The sequence below is a fragment of the Equus przewalskii genome, chromosome 14 (genome assembly GCF_037783145.1).
Source record: "Equus przewalskii isolate Varuska chromosome 14, EquPr2, whole genome shotgun sequence".
Taxonomy (NCBI): Eukaryota; Metazoa; Chordata; class Mammalia; order Perissodactyla; family Equidae; genus Equus; species Equus przewalskii.
In genome coordinates this window covers 82,943,491-82,961,838 of record NC_091844.1, presented here as the reverse complement: position 1 = coordinate 82,961,838, position 18,348 = coordinate 82,943,491, and the positions used below count along the sequence as shown (strand labels likewise).

At 50.8% G+C, this 18,348-nt stretch overlaps 1 protein-coding gene and 1 long non-coding RNA gene across 2 annotated transcripts in view; one reads left to right on the top strand and one right to left on the bottom strand.

Annotated features, from left to right (window-relative positions):
• Window positions 1–12,876, bottom strand: part of CYS1 (cystin 1) — a 27,992-nt gene extending 15,116 nt beyond the window's left edge. Inside the window, exon 1 of the mRNA XM_070574506.1 lies at window positions 12,479–12,876. Within this exon, the coding sequence (XP_070430607.1) occupies window positions 12,479–12,823 (345 nt within the window). The 5' untranslated portion in view covers window positions 12,824–12,876. The remainder of the gene's footprint in view (window positions 1–12,478) is intronic.
• LOC139075848 (uncharacterized) lies at window positions 11,996–18,348 on the top strand. The gene is made up of 4 exons (XR_011526756.1): window positions 11,996–12,276; window positions 14,238–14,521; window positions 17,856–17,957; window positions 18,061–18,348. It is a non-coding gene; the product is annotated as an uncharacterized lncRNA (long non-coding RNA).

Here is an 18,348-nt window from a genome sequence, read left to right as displayed (position 1 = left end):
CTCAAGAACTCTTCACATCTTGCAACACTGAAACTCTGTCCCCATTAGACAACAACTCTGCATCCCCGTGCCCTCCCCCAGCCCCTGGCAGCCACCCGGCCACCTTCCGCCTCCATGAATCTGACTGCTCTGGACACCTCATCTAAGTGGAATCACACAATATCTGTTCCTTTGCATCTGGCTTATTTCACTTAGCGTAATGTCCTCAAGGTTACCCACGGTGTCGCATGTGTCAGAATTTCCTTCCTCTTTAAGACTGAATAATATTCCATTGTGTGGACAGACCGCATTTTGTTGATCTATTCATCCACTGAGGGACAGGCTGTTTCCTCCTTGGCGATTGTGAACAGCACTCCTAAGAACATGGGTGTACAAATATCTCCGAGATCTGCTCTCCTGCTTTCACTTCTCCTGGGGACATACGGAAGTTCTCTCTCCACTTGACACCCGTCTGCCTCCCTACAGCTTTCACTCACTGGGTCTGGTTATATTCTCAGGGGCCACCGAGGAAAAAAGGAAAGCTTTTACCAGACCACCCGTTAGCTGCTTTTATGAAGTCATCCTGGAGGGACCCTGTTCCCTCTGTCAGTTTCTGCTGGAACCAGCTTTTGCTGTCACTCCTGTGACTTTTCCTCTCCTCACCAGATTTTGTAAAGGTTGCCACAGATACAGTTTCTTCCACCAGGAGGGCAACTGAGTGACAGAGCGTGAGACATGGCGTGAACTGTACACCCTACAGCCGTGTGGAAAAGAAGGTCACGTTCTTTCTTTCGTAATTTCCCTGCCGGCTCAGGCTTGCTCTATCTGTTCAGTTTCCACGTGTTTCTCTCTGCACCTGCGGCTGGGACGTGTGGTCCTTTCTCTTGTCCCTTTGTGCAAGACTTTTAAGTGGACACCCTCCCAGAAACACAGCTTGCTCAAGCAGCAAGGGGAGCTTGGATGAAAAGCAAAGACACAGCAGCCCCTGGTGGCGGCTCCAGGCCTAGGGCAGACACAGGTTCCCGCCACCAGCCAGCTGGCGGCCTGCCCCCTCGCAGTCAGCCAATCTGCACCCTGGGGAGGCCCTGGCGCCTGGGCTGGGGCCGTGGGAACCGGGCTGAGCTCCGGAAGCCGGGAGCGCGTGGGCGGGGCGGGGCCGTGTCGTCCCTGGCGAGCCCAGGAGGCTTTGAAAAACCGCACCACAGCTGAGCGAGCAGCAAAGTCCGAGCAACCTAGTGTGAAGATCTCTTAACTTTTCTCTAACTCTTACAACTAGGGGCTTTTAAGAAAAGCGAATCAACAGTTAATTTTTAGAAAATCTACCACATATTTTATTTGACAAAATGTATTATATCCTGCTGCTTCTGTTTAAAGAGTTCGCCCCTTAACTCAATTTTTAAGAGCTTTATATGTGTATATATATGTACATATATCAATGATATGTATAACTGACACAGAACAAGTTGCAGATGTTTCAAGAACACAATTCGATAGGTTTGGACATATGTATACGCCTGGTAAGCCATCACCACAATCAAGATCCTAGACACGCGCCTCGGCGCTCTGTGGTGCCTCCCTCCCGCCCTCCCCTCTCCTGGCTCCACGAGGTGCCTTCTGCCCCTGCAGACGCGTGTGCGCTCCAGGGAAATTAGACACACGGCATCCTAAGGCGCGCACTCTTTTCGGACCGGCTTCTTTCACCCAGCATCACGATTCTGAGATCCCTCCGCGTAATTGCGTGCAGCCACAGTTCCCTTCCCGTTATGGCTGAATGTTCCCCTGCGTGGATAGACTTCCCCCTTCCTCTTTATCTAAGGATTGTCCTCCTTTGAGCCCAGGTTTGTTTGGTTGGGTTTTTATGTCTCATTATGGAAATTTTAATAGTGGAGAGAGAAGAGTGTGATGGATCTCCTGCTACTTAACCTCCCAGCCTCCGCAATTTTCAGTTTTCCAGCAGGTTCAGTCCTCTGACCGCCAGGGAGCGCTGCCGTTCCCACACAGCCCCACTCACGCCTTCCGAGGCAGCGAAAGGGGCGGGCGCAGGTGGTCCCTAATGTGGGCGCTGTTGAGCGTTGCTAAAATGACACAGGAGGCTCTGGCTCTGAGACCGCCAGCTCCAGGGCCCCTACCTCCCTTCCCGAGGCTTTGTCTTCAGGAAAGTGTTTGCAAAGCCAGGAAGGAGGGCCATGATACCTGGGGAAGCTCAAGGGGTGGGATTGGAGGAAAGTAACAATAAATTATATTTATGTAGAGTTTTATCACCTCATAAAACACATCCACATACGCTTCCACGTAATTCTTCCAAACCTCCAGGCAATAAACATTTACCGAGGGCTTAACTAGACTCGTGGACAGGCTGCTGTCAGTTTATTTCCCACCTTGGGCCTCCTCACGGCCCCAGGTGAGTGTGTGTGAGGTGATGGACAGCCAGATCCTTGCACTCAGAGCCCGACGACCTGGGAACTGGGCAATCACCTTGCTGGGCCCCAAAGGCCTGGGATGTAAAATGAGAAGGTAGGCTGGGTGGTCTTCAGGTCCCTTCAGCTCTAGCAATCTATGCCTCTAAAACTGTAAAGACAGTAAAGGGGTCCTGGACATTGGCCATCGGGAGGCAGATGCAGTGGGAACCCGACTTGGTGGCCCTGGCTGGGGGCTGCTTCCTTGCTGGTGATGGGCTCCTGGCATTTAGCTGCATAAGAACCTGTGTTCTGCCCAAACCACTACTGACGGTCCTCACCAGAGTCCAGTTAGGACTTGTCCCAGCCCCTGCGGGAACTCAAAGGTCCTGTGCCAACCAAGTCCTCGTCAGCATCTCTCGAGGCAGGGCAGGCTGCAGCAACTACGCTGTCCCACACCCAGCACTCAGTAGCAACCACTGAGGCCCATCCTTCCGCCACCACTTATCTTTCTAAACACGGGCTGAGGAGGAGACACAGAAATTGATACAGTGAGTGTCTGGGGTGGGGGGCAGGGTGCAAGGGAAAGTTTCCCTTCAGTGTACCTTTAAAAGTTTTCTCCTGTGCTTGTATATGACCTATTCTGATTTAAAAATAAACATTTAAAATAACGAACACAGAAAACTTCCAGTAGCTCCCCGTTCAACCCCTCAGCCTAGAAGGTTGTGAAATCACGACCCAAACCCATCTCGCCGCCTTGTGCGCTCCACCCGTCATCACCTGGCTGTCCAGCCATACTGGACTGCATGCTGTTCTCCAGCACTTTCATCCCTCTGGGTTTTCTACATGCTGTTCCCTCTTTCTGGAATGATCCATCCTTTTTCAACTGCTGAAAACCTTTACTGATCCTTTAGAACCAACTCAGATGTCAGGTCCATGGGGAAGACTTCTGCCTCAGATGGGATGACTCCACTGCTCCTGTGTGTAACCATCCCGACATACCTCTGCCCCAGGGCTTCCAGGATGATGACAAATGCTCATTTACAGCCCCCGCCCCCAATATGGTCATGAGTTTTTTGGGGTCAGCACTATGTTTTACTCTTCTGTGTATCCTAAATTGATCAAATACCATTACTGCCACTTACATTTGTGTTCCTTGCCATAAATCTGAATGCAGACAGATGGTAACTGTCTTCCAAATAGTGGCTCTTTTGCCGTAAGTCCATTATATTACCCACCACTTTTAAACCCCTCTATGGATCTGCTTTCCGGCCACGTGATCATTTTGATTGCTCGTTTTCACCTTCACGTCCCTCAGCAGCTGTGAGCCAGAACTACAGTGAAGTCCTGGCTGATGGTGACAGACAAGAAAGAACCATCCTGGTCCTCCTGTGCTAGAGCAAAATGGACCCTTTGCAAAAATAGTGGGCGAGGATTGATTTGGCCTGAGCGGAAGGCATTATTGCCCTAGATCTTCTTGCAAAGAACGTGCTGTATTTGCAGCAACAGAGAAATTCCCAGAAAAAGAACGTCCCTAGATCTTGAGTGACCCAGATTTATTAGGCAGAGGGGGGAAAAAGTCTGAATTATCACTTGGTAGTAAAAGTACTGAATTTATGTTTATGGAATTGAATCAAAATTTCCTCTTTAACAGCGCCCTTGAATTTCACCAGCACATTTAATCTCAAAAACTTCTAGCCCATTCTGGGACTGAGATGGTACGGTTAATGCAGCATCCTGACAGAGCCATGCTTATGGCTATCTGCTACCACTGTGCTGTAGAAAGAACCTTCCTGAAAGCGTTGACTACACTCCAGTTTCCTGCCTCCCCTTCTCCATGAGCCCCAGCCCATCAGGCACCCCCACCGCTCCACTGACACGGCTCACACCATGGGCACTAGCGACCCCCAAGGGGCTAAATTCAACAGTCAGTTCTCAGGCTTCATCTCACTCATCCCATCAAACAGCACTTACAAGAGCGGGTCACTTCTTCCTTCTCGGAACACTTTCCTCCCTTGGCTTCCAGACACTGCATCCTCTTGGTTTCACTGGTTGGTCCCTTTAGGATGTCCCCTCATCTTCTCAACCTCTGCAGTTGAGCAGCAGCGCTCGCTCCTGGGCCTCTTCTCAAACTAGTTCACACACACAAACACCCAGAACGGGGCCTGGCACATAGTCGGCGGCACAGTCAGGTGTTAGCTGCATTATGATTACGGGCGATCTGATCTAATTTCAACCATCCTGTGTTCTAATGCTCCCAAATTTATAACTCCAGACCCAACCTCTCCCCATAAGCCAAACTCTTACAAAGATCTCCTCACTTGACATGTGTATTTGGGTGTCTAATAGGCATCTTGAACTTAACATTCAAAACCAAATTCCTGACTAACACCAGCCACAACCTAGCCCTTCCACATCCCCCACGTCAGTTAGCGGCAACTACATCCTCCTCGCTGCTCCAGCCAACTTTGGGGTCATCTTTGACTCCTTTCTTTCTCACACCCCCCATAGCCAATCCATTAGTAAACTGGTTGTCTCGATCTTTAATCCATGCCCATAGGCCAGCCTTCTCCTCACCACCTCCCTCAGTGCTGCCCTGGTCCAACCACCCTCTCCTCTCGCTTGGATTACTGCAAAAGCTTCGCGACTCCTCCCCCAGCTCTGGCCCCGCCACCCCATCCCAGTCTGTCTTCAACATGGTGGCCAGGGTGAGCCTTAAAGCAAATCAGACAACATCATCCTCTGTTCGAAACCCTCCAGCGTTTTCCACCTCCTTCAAAGTTAAAGCCAAGGGCCTTGCAGTGGCCGTGAGGCCCACCACGCCCTGCCCAGACACCAGGCCACCACCCTGTCTCCCACTACGCTGGCCTTGCTCCCTCCACCCCACCACAATGCCCAATTCGCTGCTCCTTGAGCACACCCTCCAGGCTCCACCCCCGGGCCTGGGACCTGCCTGCTGACCCCTCACTCAGAACACTCGTTCCCACAGAGCACGGCTGGCCCTCGCCTTCCTCATGTCTGCCCAGATGCCACCTCCTCAGTTCCACCTTCCCTGCCCACCTATTTAAGATGACAATCCGGGCCCACTCCTGCCCTGCCCAGCCCGCTGCTTTCCTGTTCTTTGTCCTTTGTTTCGCTCACCACTGGACTCAGACGACCAGGACATCAGAGGAGGTTCCAGACCTGTGGCTCACAGATGTATGATCAACACCTAGCACAGTACCTGCCACAGGGAGGTGCTCAAAAGATCTACGTTGAGCGGATGGGTCAATGTCAGATGGGACGTTTTCCTAATTGATAGACCACTGATTGGCAGAGATAGTGCTGCATTTAAAAAAAAAAAATCACAATTTGATTAAGTAACTTAATAAAATATAAATCTAAATCTTTAGCTTTTCTTGCATAATTTTCCCACCCTAAATAGTTCTCAGTTTCAATATCCCACCAAAATCCTGTTGATTTTAAAGTTCCACTGACTTTGGGAAAGGAATTCTGCCGTGGGCATCTAGGACTGTACAGGCACAAAGTTGAAAATTAATCCGGAACAGTAGGAGATAGTTTAGGGAATTAAAAGAATGTGAAGTTGATGGAATATTTTGCATTCATTAAAATAATAATTAAGAATATCATGCAGCAACATGAAAAGCTGCTTCTTATGAGATAGTTTAAGTAGAAAGAAATTCAAAACAGAATGTTTTCCTTTAGAAAATTTCCTTTGCAGATAGTGCATTTTTTACAAGACCCACCACCAGCAAAACGCTTATGACTCTGAGCAGAAGGCTCAGATGACGGTTAGAATTTTTTAGCAATAAAATATTTTTAATTAAGGTATGTGTATTTTTTTTAGACATAATGCTATTGCACAATTTACAGACTACAGTATAGTGTAAACATAACTTTTACATGCACTAGGAAACCAAAAAGTTCATGTGACTCACTTTATTGCAACATTCACTTTATTGCAGTGGTCTGGAACCAAACGCACGCTATCTCCAAGGTATGCCTGTATGTGTATATATATATATATATTATATAATATAATATATATATAATATACATAATCTTACAAGATATTATATATATAAGATATAGATATATAAGATTATATATATAAAACCTTAAAAAGAACAAAGTAAATGAAAACAGCTGACAGCTGACAAGTTAAAGAGTATATAGAGAAACAATTTAAATTGTTAATGATACAATATTGTCTTTGCCTTTACAATTTTCTTAAGATTCTCAGCATTGGCAAAAAATAAACAAACAAAAAACTGTCCTAGAAATAGTGTGAATATCACATAATAAGGGATTATGGGTGGGTGTATTATGAGGACATTATGATGGGAGAAATGCTTATATCATAATGTTAAATAAAAGGATGCTGTAAATTGTACATATACATTATATCTTAATGACATAATAGATATGTACAGAAAGAGAGAAACTGGAAAGGCAATACATTAAAATATTATCAGTAATATCTGTGGAGGGTCAACTACGAGCAGTATTTATTTCCTTTTTAATATATTTCTGTTTTCCAATTTTTCTACAATGAGCATTTATTCCTTTACAATTATATAGTAAAGCTAATATAGTGCTCCCCTTTTTATTTAAAACCTCTCGTTAGTAAGATCACTTTAATTTTTTTTTATTGGAGAGAACAACCAGAAACAAATTTTTTTTTGTGCATGTGTATCACCTCTTCAACTTTTAAAAGCAAACATTTAAAATTGAGCAGAGGGGCTGGCCCACTAGCGTAATGGTTAAGTTTGCGCACTCCTCTTCAGCAGCCTGGGGTTCGTGGGTTTGGATTCTGGGTGCGGACCTGCACACCACTCATCAAGCTATGCTGTGGCAATGTCCCATGCACAAAATAGAGGAAGATTGCCACAGATGTTAGCTCAGTGACAATCTTCCTCAAGCAAAAAGAGGAAGATTGGCAACAGATGTTAGGGCCAGTCTTCCTCACCAAAAAAATAAGAAATTTTTTAAAAAGTAAAAGTGAGCATAACCTTTGCTGGATTGGACACATCTTTAGCGACTTGGAACACGTCTTGCACGCAGTCAGGGGAGCTGCTGAAGGCTCCTAGACCAGGGGAACAGAGACCGATCTGGGAGAAAAACTGAGCACCGGAAGGAAATCAGGAAACAAGCTATAGTCCCTCCAGATGGCAAATTCGCTCCATTACAACTCCAGTATGGCACGCAGCACTGTGCAGGGAGGACAGGCAGAAAGACTGGGACTGGCGCTTTCAAACTGCATGGCCTTGGCCAAGTAACCTGCCTGGTCCCCTCCCCTGTGACGTGGAGATGGAGGAGGCGACACCTGTTCTCCAGGCACCTACCCTGGGAAGGATTCAGTGAAACAACGGATCTAAGGAGCTGGCTCTCAGGACAGCCTCAGTAAACAGTGGCTGCTCCTTGGTACGCCTTTGCACCGTCTGAAGAACTTCCGAGTGGTTATAAGTGAACTGCAGAGCCCTCTGTTTCATCAAAATCAAAACTGGTCCAGGACGGGGAACGGGCCTCTTTCTGAGCCTTTTGCTTCTGTCTTTGATCTTCTGCCTTTGCCTCCCCTGCAACTAGCAACACACTTACACGTAGATCTCATGAAAATGCTCCAGTCAAGGATGCTGTTTACAGATATAACATATCAAGTAAATAATCGCGAGTCTTGTACATTTTAGTAAAACTTGTATGACTCCTAAGCACATAAACATCTGAATGAGTAAGCAGGCTGCTGAAAATAACATCCAAGGAGTGTTACGAGGGCAAGAAGGATGGTACTTTCATTGGACAAAAGACAAGCTCTTGATAACTTGCTCAGGGTGAAGGCGGCAGAGGTAGGGAGCACTGGAATCACTGAATCTTTAAAAAATCATATGGTAAAGAAAAATGGGCAAGTCGTTAGTGCCCTTGTTGTGAATAGGTCATTGAAAGTGTTGGCTCTGCCTTGTGACTTGAACACCTGGAAAATGGAAAAGGCATGGAAGATTCTGGGCTCTCTAAGTAGGGGCTGGCGCCTGGCAGACCTGAGTACAAACTCTGCCTCCCCCAATTACTGGCTGTGTGACTTTGGGTCAGTTATCAATCTCTCGGGGCTGAAATGGCCTCATTTGTAAAACAGAGAAGGCGGTATTTACCTCCAAGGGCTGTTTGCAGAGGGAGATGTGGGACAATGACCATGAAGTGCCTAAATCAGTCCTGAACACAGACAGGTGCCCGGTAAATGCAGCCCTCCCTGCCCTTCCTTACTGGGCTTATCATCTGCAGCAAGGCCAAACTATTCCACAAGCTTCTCTCCGGGAGCATGGGCGAAAACGGACAAGTGCATGGTGGGAAAGACTTCTTTCCAGCTGATTTGCACTGATAACAAAAAGTGTGTGGAGCTGGATTAGAAAACACTCATGTCACTGATGTTCTCGTTACTCTGTGAACTGTCTCAAGAGTTTACATCAGTGAATGTAAATACACACGTGGACTGTCACAGGTTCACCAGTGGCCTTGGCCTCATTCATCCCATTTTTCCCATGAGATCCTGTTTCCTGGACGTGGAGGTTTGTAACACAGCCCCAAGGGGAGGGACTACTATGTCCCTGAGACTTGTATCTTACGTCAAATTTGCTCATCATGTTTCCTAACCTTACAATCCAGAGTGAAAATCCTCTGATCCACTGTTTCGTTACAAAGTATTGTGGTTCACATACAAAAAAGAGTTTAACTGACAGCTGCTTTTGCCAAAATGTAGGGGAAAAATTAATCTCAATTCAGAGCCTACACACAATGAAAGCCGAAATCTCCAAGGATAGAGAGGTTTTTAAATGGTTGATTTAAATACTTCTTAAAAATTAATTTTAAAAATTCCAGTTTTGGATGGAATATGGAAACACTTCATTCTTATCCAGCAACCCTACCTGTATCAGGAAAACAACCAAGAATTAAGAAATAAGACAAAAAACAACACTTGGTCAGTTAAAATAATTGCCACAAAGCCCACTCTCTGAAGAGAAGATTCTCCAGGCGGGAGGACCCTCTCCCACGCCTGATGCCAGCGGGTTCTGCTCTTCCCTTCAACACAGCGCTAGCAAGCGCGTTCCTGTGATTCCACCACCCAGGCGGCTCAGAGAGTGGTCTGTTCAGGTGGGGGACACAGAGAAGGCTGCTTGGTTGCGTATAGACTGACGGTGGCAAAAAGTGACAGTTCCAAGACTGACGTTGGACCAAGGACAGAAAGACAATAACAAGCAAGCATCACAGTTGTTGGGGCCATTTTGATAAAAAGCGTGCAGGAGCCTGACTGTCAAGGGTCTGATCTCTGCTCTGCCGTGACTGTGTGGCTTTAGTCAAGTTACTTAACCTCTCTGTGCCTGTTTCCTCTTTCCCATCTGTAAAAATGGACGATAAAAGTGTAAAGATTAAAAGAATTAACAGATTTTTGAAACCCAAATGCTCATTAAAATACCAGTTGCAATTATTCCTGAACACAGTCAAGTAATACACCATATTCAGAACGATGGTTCAGAGAGATATATAATCAATCGCTAAGAAATTCTAATAAACAGTGGTCAAAATTTTTAAATGTGGGTGCTTGAAGGGACAATTTCACTTGAGTTTCATATTCTCTTATGAAGAATACCTCTCGCCCCCCAAATGCTCCATAGTTATGTACCTAAAGAAGGTTTTCTTCCTTCCTTCCTAAAGAAATTTAAAATAGTGTTATTTACATGCTCAATCAAGCATTTTCTCTGTCCTTGGGAACGTCATTTCTAACATTTTGAAGAAGGGCCAATTTCGATGTAAGAGTTTCAACACTGATTCATCCAAATCCCAACTTTTTCCAACCAGTGGTGCTTGTTATCTCAGAGTCCTGTAAAATGTGCGGTTGCCGAGAGAGTCAATGACAGGACCTAATGTATAGACCAAAAAAGCACGAACTCCGCACTTGAGTGCCAGGCATTCACCTTTCACCTGCGACCTTTAGAGCCAGGGAATTAGGGGGCTTCAACCTTTTCACTTGGTCTCCCCAGACCTGAAAATAATGAATTGGACATGGGAGCTTCCTTACACAGCTCTGCTAACCTGTGATTCTAGGATTCCTTCGAAAACGTTTACGGCACAGAGGACACACACGATCCACATCCCAAAGAGCAGCTCGCTGACTGTACCTCGGAAATGTCTCCTCCCCCGTCTCTCCTTCAGCCCTCACTGCGCTGACTCCTTCAGGACCTGCTCGCCTGGAGCCCTGCAGGACCCCACTCAGCCACCTTGCCCTAGTCTAACCCTTCCCAGCTCATCCTCCCCACAGCTGCCGGTGTCATCTTCCTAAAACACAGACGGTCAGTCCTCCTAGCCCTTTGCAGGTACCCACGGCTTCTATGGTAAAGTCCAAACGTCTTAACATGGAACACTCCTAGCATGACGTGTCCACAGCACGGCATTCACCCTTCCCGCCCTTCCACCCATATACTCGCTGCCACCCGTGCCCGGGCACCCTGTGCCCTGGCCGCCATTGCCTCTGCACATGGGCTTTCTCTGCCCAAATGCTCTTCTCCTCTCGTTTGCCTACCTAATGCCCCAGACTCTTCCAGATGCAAGTCAACTGCTACCCTTCTGGAACGGCCCTCCAGTTCTCCAGGGGATCAGTGGCTACGCAGAGCTCTCCTCACATTGGATTCTACTTTTTGTCTGTGGATCTTCCCCCATTAGACAATGGACTTCTCTAGGGCAAGGACTGGGTGCCATCTCTGTCCTAGGGCCATCTCTCCAGCCCCTAGAGCGCTGCCCAGCCCATAGCAGCTGCTCCAACAATACATAAGTGACCCTAAGGGGCACTATGATCCTCAGCGAATGGGGGGGAGGGAGAACCCATTCTTTCTGTTTTCTTCTCATTTTCACTCCTGAAGTTTCCAGAGCACTTGAAAATTGACCACTAACAGATTGCTTCCACGCCATGTCAGAATTTTCCCTAAATTTCTCAACTGTTTATCCACTTTCTAGTGTTATATAACCGAAGGCTGATGTAGTGGTAAAGGAATCTCGTTATATAATTCAGTCCTACCCACTGCAGCTCACTTGGGAGGGCAGCAGAGGATGGTGGCGGGGACCGAGAAAGGCTCTCTGCACTGCTGGGTTGGGTGGGCCCTTCCCTGCCCCCTCCCAGTTCCCTGAAGCGTCTTCAGGATTCTACTGCTTGGTGGCTGCCCAGGTCCCCAGCAGATGTTAAGCAAAGCCTGAGGGACACCAGGGAACAGGGCGCTGTCTTTGGCATCCTCGTCAAGCCCACGAGCAGATATTACAGATCGTGTTCATTCAGCTCTGCTGGAGTGAAGACTGTTGCCAGACAGTTCATTTTTATTGTTTTTTCTAGAACAGCAGGGCTGTTATTACAAGTGTTCTTGAGAGAACGGTGAAGCCAAAAAGAGATTCCACAGCGTCTTAAAAATAGCCAGTAGTATGCGAACTGCTCGACTAGGGAGGCAAAGATCCTGATGTGTCTGACACACGGGGCATTTGTGAACCACTGTTTGGCTACCGGTCCCACCACTTCGCACCCTCCTCCAACACTGTCGCCAGGGCAGGGCCAAGGGGAGGTACTTGAGGGAAAAGCCGCACCCCTGGCCAGCTCCCACCTAGGCTGGAAGGAGCCGGGGTGCTGTACTTGGAGCGCGGACACACAGTTCCAAAAGGAAAGGGCGGGCCGGCTCTGGCCAGAGGAAAGTCCCAGAGATGCATTTGTGCCAAGGGATGTCTGTCACCCCGCCCTTTAAGGCTGCTCCCAGCACTGTCACCCCAAAACTGGAGGCAGTTAGACCAGCACCCGGAGGAGGCAGAGAGGAGGAAAATCAGAGGCGGTGTTAGTGAAAGAGAGGCCGCGTGATGGGGATTCGGAGACAGGGAGACGGTGGGTGACACCCGGGGCAGCGGGGGACAGGGAGTCCGGCAGGGACTGGAGGCAGGTGGGAGGAGGACACGCAGCTGGGGACCGGAGAAGAGGCGCCCCCACCCCCACCGAGAGCCTGCAGGGGCGCGGGGCGCGGGGCGCGGGGCGCGGGGAGGGGGCGGGCAGCACCCAGCGCGGCGTGAGCGCGGGGCTCCACACTCACCGCGCTCCCGCCGCCCGCGGCGGGTCGGGGCCGCGCCGGGCTCCGCGGGGCCAGCTCCGCCGGGCCCCAGGCCGCCGACTCTGCCAGCAGCTGGTCCAGCAGGCGCAGGGTCTCGTCCCCGCCGTCGGGGGGCGCTGCGGAGCCGGGGCTGGGGCTGGGGTCGGGGTCGGGGTCGGGGTCGGGGCCGGCCGCCGCAGCCTCCCCAGCCTCCTCCCGGGCCACCGCAGCCGAGACCTGCGGCCCCGTCCCGCCCTCCGAGGCTGCCCCGCCAGGCCCCGCCGGCCGGCTGTCGGGGCTGCGCAGCCGCCTCAGGGCCCGTCCGCTCCGGCTGCTGCCGCTGCCCATGGCGCCCGGCCGCCCGCCCGCCCCGGAGCAGGCCCGCTGCGCCGCGGGAGCGCGGGAGGGGCGGGAGCGCGGGAGGGGCGGGGCCGGGGGCGCTCTGGGAGGGGCGCGACCGGGGGCGGGGCAGCAAGGCGAAGTCACTGGGGGAGGGGCGCTGCGGGGGTCGGGGACCAGAGCGAAGTCACTGGGGGAGGGGGCGCGACCGGGGGCGGGGCCAGGGGCGCGGTCCGGAGGGCCGAGGGCGCTCGGGCAGGAGCAGCGACCGGGGGCGGGGGACAGAGCGAAGTCACTTGGGGAGGGGGCCTGGCAGGGGCGCGGCGGAGGTCGAGGGGGCGAGGGCACTCGGGGAGGGGGCGCGGCCGGGGGCGGGGCCAGGGGCGGGGTCGGGGAGGGCAGAGGGCGCTCGGGGAGGGGGCGCGGCCGGGAGCTGGGGGCGGGGGACCGGCAGGACCTGCGGAGTGGGCGCGGCCGGAGGCCAGGGTCGGACCGGAGCTGCGGAGGGGGTGCGGCCGGGGGCGGGGGGCGGACTGGACCTGCGGAGGGGGTGCGACCGGGGCAGGGAGGCGAGGGCACTCGAGGAGGGGGCGCGGCTTGAGAGTGGAACCTGGGCCTGGCCGGTGGCGAGACCCGGGGTGAGAGCTGGGAGTAAGGGGCTGGCGGGGGTGGCCCAGGGCGGGGCCAGGGGGACCAAGGCACTGGGGGAGGGGGCGCAGGGGCAGGCACTGGGGAAGGGGGCGGGGCCGGGGATGGGGGTGTCGAACCCAGGCCTGGAGGAGGCGAGACCCGGGGCGAGAGCTGGGAGTGGGGGGCAGCCGGCGTCGGGGGCGACCCCGGACATGCGTGGGGTAAGGCACTGGTGGGGGCGCGGCCGGGGACGAGGGGTCGAACCCGGGTCTGGAGGGGCGCGAGACCCGGGGGCGAAAGCTGGGAGTGGGGGGCGGCCGGGCAGGGGGCGCGCAAACCCTGGGAGGTGGTGTGGGAGCGACAGCCGGGTGCCGGGTCCCTGGATGGGAGGGGGCGAGGGCCGTGGGGCCGGCGTGCTCTCCTCCCGCCTGCGGCCCGGCCCCCTCCACGCCCGCCGGCTCTCGCTCCCCGGCCCTCCGGTCCGCCGACTCCCGCCGCCCGGAAGAACTAACACCGGGGCTCCGACAGGCCTGGGGGGACCTCGGCGGGGCTTTCTGTTCGTTTCTGGAAAGCATTCCCGAGGCTGACGCTCACGGGCCTGCGTCCAAGACTTCGCGGCCTTGCCTCCCGGAGCTCACGGGGCGGTGGGCGACTTCACCTCTCCGAGCCTCCCCTTTCTCAGATGTCAGACTGGGGGAGGGACGGGGCGGTAAAAGTACTCCCCAGGATGGAATAGGTAACGAATGTGCCGCGCCTCAGAGGCCTCCTCATCCTGTTTCTGTCTCCCGCGCAGGTACAGAACCCAGACGGGACAGGAGGGCAGGGGCTGATCGTCCGAGAGCGGACAACCCTCCAGCCTTTCCGCGGAGGAGCGCAGTAGCGGGCACCCGTGGGCCCTCGGGTTCTGCGGAGATGTGGCGCCTGAATGCTGAGCCTCGTCAAGAGCCCTCATCAAAAAAGTAATCGGTGGGCCGCTCCGGTGGCGCAGTGGTTAAGTTCCTAGGTTCTGCTTCTCAGCGGGTTCGTGGCCCCATCCCGGTGCGCACATGGCACTGCTTGGCATAAAGCCATGCTGTGGTAGGCATCCCACTATAAAGTAGAGGAAGATGGGTGTGGATGTTAGCTCAGGGCCAGTCTTCCTCAGCAAAAAGAGGAGGATTGGCAGTAGTTAGCTCAGGACTAATCTTCCTCAAAAAAAAAAAAGTAATTGGTTTGGGGAAAGAAGAATTTCAAGAAGAAGGAGACAGAGAAAGCATCCTTTCCCCACAAGGGAAAAAGCAAAGGAAATACCAATAGGTGCTGATCATGACTAATTGGAGGTTTTGGTCATTGGTTGGTAGAAAAGAAAGAAAACCTCATTAAGTTTAAGTTAACTAACCCCAAAGTAAGAGCAGGGAACACCCCAAAGCCGCCTACTGAGAGCCGGCCCTGTCGGGCATGCTTGCATTTTGCTTTGACTCAGTTTTCTCCTCTCCCTTCCCCACTTACTTAAAACCCACCCTTTCCAAAGCTGGACCACTCACGCGTCCTGGGTTTAGCTCACATGTCTTGATTTGACATTAACTTGAATCCAGACTGGATTGCAGAAAAACTGTTAAAATGAAATTTTGGCTAACCTTTCCCAACCATAGACTTGAAATTTTACTATTTTATCTCTTCAGGAGTAGGCATTAACAACTTTATGCCCAAGAAGATGGAATATACTTGGAATTCAAGTCCATATCCATTTGTTTTATTATCAAGAGACCAAGGAAGTATTTATAACTCCCCTTCCTTTTTTTTTTCTTTTTCTTTTTTTGATGTGCTGTCTTAAACATCCAGATGTAGGAGATGGGCCAAATACATTATTTGATGTCATTGGGGTGTTCTAAGTCCACAGATGTGTCTAGTTTGAAAGCTATTGATGTAAGTTTTCTCTTTAAGAAAACAAATTTCATCTTGAAACTCTTTAAGCCTGGGGAAAAAAAAAATCATTCAGAGGGAAAAGAAATTTTTCTTGAACTAAGTTCAACTAAGTTTAATCATTTAAAGGAAAACATGTTTTACTTCTGCCTAAGTAGAGTCTAGTCATGTGACTCATAGGTTAAATATATCCACGGCTCCCTGTGTTCACCTCCCAGGGCAGCTGATTTTTCTGACTCCTCTTGGTTGCGATCCTGTTTCCTCAGACTCGTCTAGCTTACTCCGCTTCACTGACAGTAATGCCACAGGCTGTGTTCTTTCCACTGTGAGAGTGCGTTTAAAATCAGCTGCATTTGGAGACCTGGCTTCCATCAAATATGCTAAAAACCCAGGTTGATTTTATTAGACGCTTCCCATAATAAGCAAACACTCTAATCTTTCCCACATGGCCAAGGCCACTAAGAGCATCTGTAGACACAGACAAGAGTGTCTTTGTCCCAAAGGGCTGGCAAAGTGCCAGGAATATGGGGACGTTGAAAATGAGGCATCGTGGCAGCCACATCTCTCCAGCTAAAGGACTTCTTTATGCAGTGACTGCCATGGTAGCTGGTGAGGAGGGGTGGAAGATGAGGCCCGGCTGGGAGCTGTCTGCTTAACTCCTGGAAAATAAGCACTTCCTTGCAGTAAACGAATTAAACTTTGGGAGAGAGCTGCAGTTGTCGACGCTTTCAGCAGGAGATGTGTCCTGAGTGATGCTTTCCTTGGCAATAGGTCCAGCCTGGCAGCTGGACGTGACGCAGGTCCTCTCCTTACCATAGCCCAAGGACCACCCCCACTGTAGTGGGCTGCCAAACCCCACACCCCTTTCAAAGCCCAACTCAAGGGCCTTTCCTCAGGGACCCTCCAGATCTACCCTACCTGCTCAGAACCTCTGTCATTTTCCACCATTCCTGACACATCACTAGCTGTCAATAAGAGAGATATATTGTGTAGGAGCTGGTTATCACAAATATGCAGAAAGATAGTATTTATACTCAGATGAGAAATGAGACAGCATTTGAAACCTAGGCAGGCCATGCTTCTATTTTTAATGCTTAATCAGTAACTTGAGAGAGCCACAGGGCTATCAATTGTTGCAGTATCTCATATAATCGTGTTGTCTTCTTGCAAAGTGTCCGAGCTTTTGCATTTGGTTTCATGGCTTCACCACTGAGAGGGGCGGGGAGAAATGTGTGGAAGAGTCAACACTATTCATTAAGGACAATTAATGAGCTACAGAACTCCTTTGCAATATTTACTCAGAAATAAGATATCTTAAGTCCTCAGAGTTGGCATGTCTACCTCAGGATTGATTTGACCCAGTCTATAAAATTATTAAAAAAATCTGATTATATGCAGTAAAACGTGTTTAAACAAAAGGTAGAAAGCGGGATTTATGCTACAGACTTTCCATGAGTTGACCAGTTCTCATTGCTTAACAAGACGTCTACAGGCTTCTGGTTCAAAATGGCAGATCAGGCCTAGAGCTTGCTTCTCTTGTAACTTGAGACCCCACTGAAATTAAGATATTAAAGTTAAGGGGCCAGCCCCGTGGCCAAGCAGTTAAGTTCGCGCACTCTGCTTCAGGGGCCCAGGGTTTCACCTGTTCGGATCCTGGGCGTGGACCCAGCACCGCACATCAAGCCATGCTGAGGCGGTGTCCCATATAGCACAGCCAGAAGGATCTGCAACTAGAATGTACAACTGTGTGCTGGCGGGCTTTGGGGAGAAGAAGAAGAAGAAAAAACAAACACACAAAAAAATTGGCAACAGATGTTAGCTCAGGTGCCAATCTTAAAAAAAAAAAAGATATTGAAGTTAAAAAAAAAAAAGGAAGTTCGGAAAAGAAAAAGGGATGAGGAAGGAGTTCGAAAGGGGAAGGAAAGTCACACATGAGAGATTTCAACCCATTTCTGGAAGATGGAAAGCTGATAGTAGACAGCTGCCAGATGAAACAGGAAGAGAAACCACAGCCTCTAGTATGATGTGGGGGGCTGGAGAGGAGACGGGAGGTGGTCCTCCGAAAGGTGAGGCTCTGGGACTTGGTCAGCAGGTATGAAAGAAGGTGGGAGCGAGAAGCAGGGATACAAACCAGAGGACTGGTCGGAGGTCTTCATCTGGACAATGCGTCATCCCCCAGCCCACCCCGTCCATGTGTGAGGAAGAAGGAACGGGTTGCTGGTGGGCTGACTCTGCTGCTGTGTGAATAAGACTCTCCTTCGGCCGAGTTTCTACCTGGACTGGGGCGCTCCGGGTGGGGTGGGGTGCTTACTGGTGATCAGGAAGCTGGCCGCTCTAGAGTTGGGGTACTCTGTTTCAGGCGCCCATACCTGGCCCCCTGAGCTATGGGATGGCTCGTGTGGAAGGACCATCCCTTCCCCAGGGGCTGTGGACAGGACAAGCCTCATGACTGTCCAGTACGGTATCCACACTGGCTGGCCTCAGTGAACCTGCTCCCTTCTCCTTGCAGATCCGCTCACAGACAGTCCTGGGCAGACTCACCATTCCACAAACATGCAGTTTTGGGTTGGGGATTTGAAGGCCATCAGAGCATACCCAGACTCCGGGCTACGTACGTTAGGGTTATTTGCCATCCTGAGGAAATTGTGCAGTGGTGGGGAGGGAGCAATGAGGCCAGTGCAAATGTGGCCATTAACACATCCTTTTTATCACAGATGTTAACATCTGCAACACCCCCGGCTAACAAGAGTGTGCAATGAACATGAAATGTCCAGCTTTAAGCTCAAACCCCCTCACCGTGAAGGGCAAGTCTGCAGTGTGGACACTGCCCTGTTCGGATGGTCACTGCTGCACAGAACCAGCCATGGTCCCAGAGAGCTGGGAAGATGCTCATGTTCCTGCTTCTCGCTGGAGACCTGAGGATTCGCCAGTGAATCAATCAGCTAAGGGAACAGAGGACTCCAGTGAAAACTCAGGTTAAATATTAAGTCTCTTGGCTCGTT